The 1,566-nt window shown below is 43.6% G+C and overlaps 1 protein-coding gene across 1 annotated transcript; it reads right to left on the bottom strand.

Moving 5' to 3' along the window:
• Positions 1-151: 151 nt before the first annotated feature.
• Positions 152-743, bottom strand: LOC104960737 (max dimerization protein 1-like; the record flags this gene model as incomplete). Its single annotated transcript, XM_010788894.1, has 2 exons — positions 152-308; positions 525-743. Coding segments are annotated over 2 exons (376 nt in total), but the record flags the coding sequence as incomplete, so codon positions are not given.
• Positions 744-1,566: the final 823 nt, after the last annotated feature.

Genomic DNA, 1,566 nt, shown 5'->3' with positions numbered 1-1,566 from the left:
ACAACAGCTAATAGTATAAAGTGTATATTGCATATGAGCAAAGTCGTTGCGACAGTAGTGTGTGTGTGTGTGTGTGTGTGTGTGTGTGTGTGTGTGTGTGTGTGTGTGTGTGTGTGTGTGTGTGTGTGTGTGTGTGTGTGTGTGTGTGTACCTTGGTCAGAGTCGGACTTGTCGGACTGGGTGGAGCCGGTGCTGTCCATGCGGGTCCTCTCCACCCCCAGCTGTTCGAGGCGTCTCCTCAGGTGCCTCCTCTCCCTCTGCAGCTGATCCATCGTGTGCTGCGCTCTCCTGTCGCTCTCCTCCAACCTCTGCAGGGAGCAGAACAACACAGCGGTCAAAACTCAACCCTTAAAGTAAACCTCATCACATCCAAAACAATCCACCTTCCTTCCCCCGAAACAGCACTTCACAGATTGCCCTCTAGTCTTTAGTAGATGTCTTCTAGTTAGAGATGCACCGATAAACCTACCTGTGCTTTTTAACCTCTGCATTATTACACACCATGACACTTTAAAGCCCCACACCTTGATATGTTCTCTGGCCTTCATCAGCAGGCTGAGGGTGGTGTGCCTGTTGGCATCCTTTCCTAAGGGAACGAGGGATTTCAAGCGCTCCAAACAGAGCCGAAGATTTGCCCGTCTGGAACAGGAGAGAAGAAACAAAGAGAGGGAAACATGATTATTGATTGATTTACTGTCAGATACACAAGCAGCTGAAGTTGAGCAGGCAAGTTCATTCTTAGCCTTGGAAAGAGTAGTTTGTCAATCAATGAAGAACATTCTTTGGAGCCTTAAACCACATCTCATGTTTTATTGCTGGCGTTTTCTTAGTTGTATCAGGTCTTTCTTTGTCAAATATGACTTTTTGATGGATTTTCTTATATGTATTGTATAGACAGAGAATCATCTGAATGTATTTAACTAGTCCCACTAAGCCAGTGGTTCTCAAATGGCTCCGCTCAACGGTGCAGAGCTGGGTGTTCTCCGTCAGCAGCAGCAGATCTCTGATCTCTGATCTCTCTCTCTCTCTCTCTCGCGTCCGGTTATACTTCACTCGCGTTTATGTCCAAATCTATCAGATCTAGCTAGTTCTAGCTAATGATATGACTGCCTGCTTATCAAAGGACCTAAACAATAAGCGTTGCTTGGCAACGGCGTGTGGCCGCAAAGTATAGCACAGCATTATGCATAGGCCTATGTTTATATGGAGTTTTCAGGTCTTTCTTTGTCAAATATGACATTTTGATGGATTTTATTATATGTATTGTATAGACAAAGAATCATCTGAATGTATTTAACTAGTCCCACTAAGATATCAAATGAGTAGCTTTTTCGTATAAAAGTTAGCGCTGAGCTTCAGTCTGCAATGTTCAAAACAACAGATAAAGCCAGAAATCTAGGTGTCGTCATGGAGTCTGACCTGAGTTTCAACAGTCACATTAAAACAGTTACTAAATCAGCCTACTATCACCTAAAGAACATATCTAGGATTAAAAGACTAATGTCACAGCAGGATTTAGAAAAACGTGTCCATGCTTTTATCTTCAGTAGACTCGACTACTGCAAT

The sequence above is a fragment of the Notothenia coriiceps genome, unplaced genomic scaffold (assembly GCF_000735185.1).
Source record: "Notothenia coriiceps isolate Sejong01 unplaced genomic scaffold, NC01 NC01_scaffold00032319, whole genome shotgun sequence".
Classification (NCBI taxonomy): Eukaryota; Metazoa; Chordata; class Actinopteri; order Perciformes; family Nototheniidae; genus Notothenia; species Notothenia coriiceps.
Note: the sequence above shows the minus strand (reverse complement) of the source record. Positions and strands in the feature narration are given on the sequence as shown.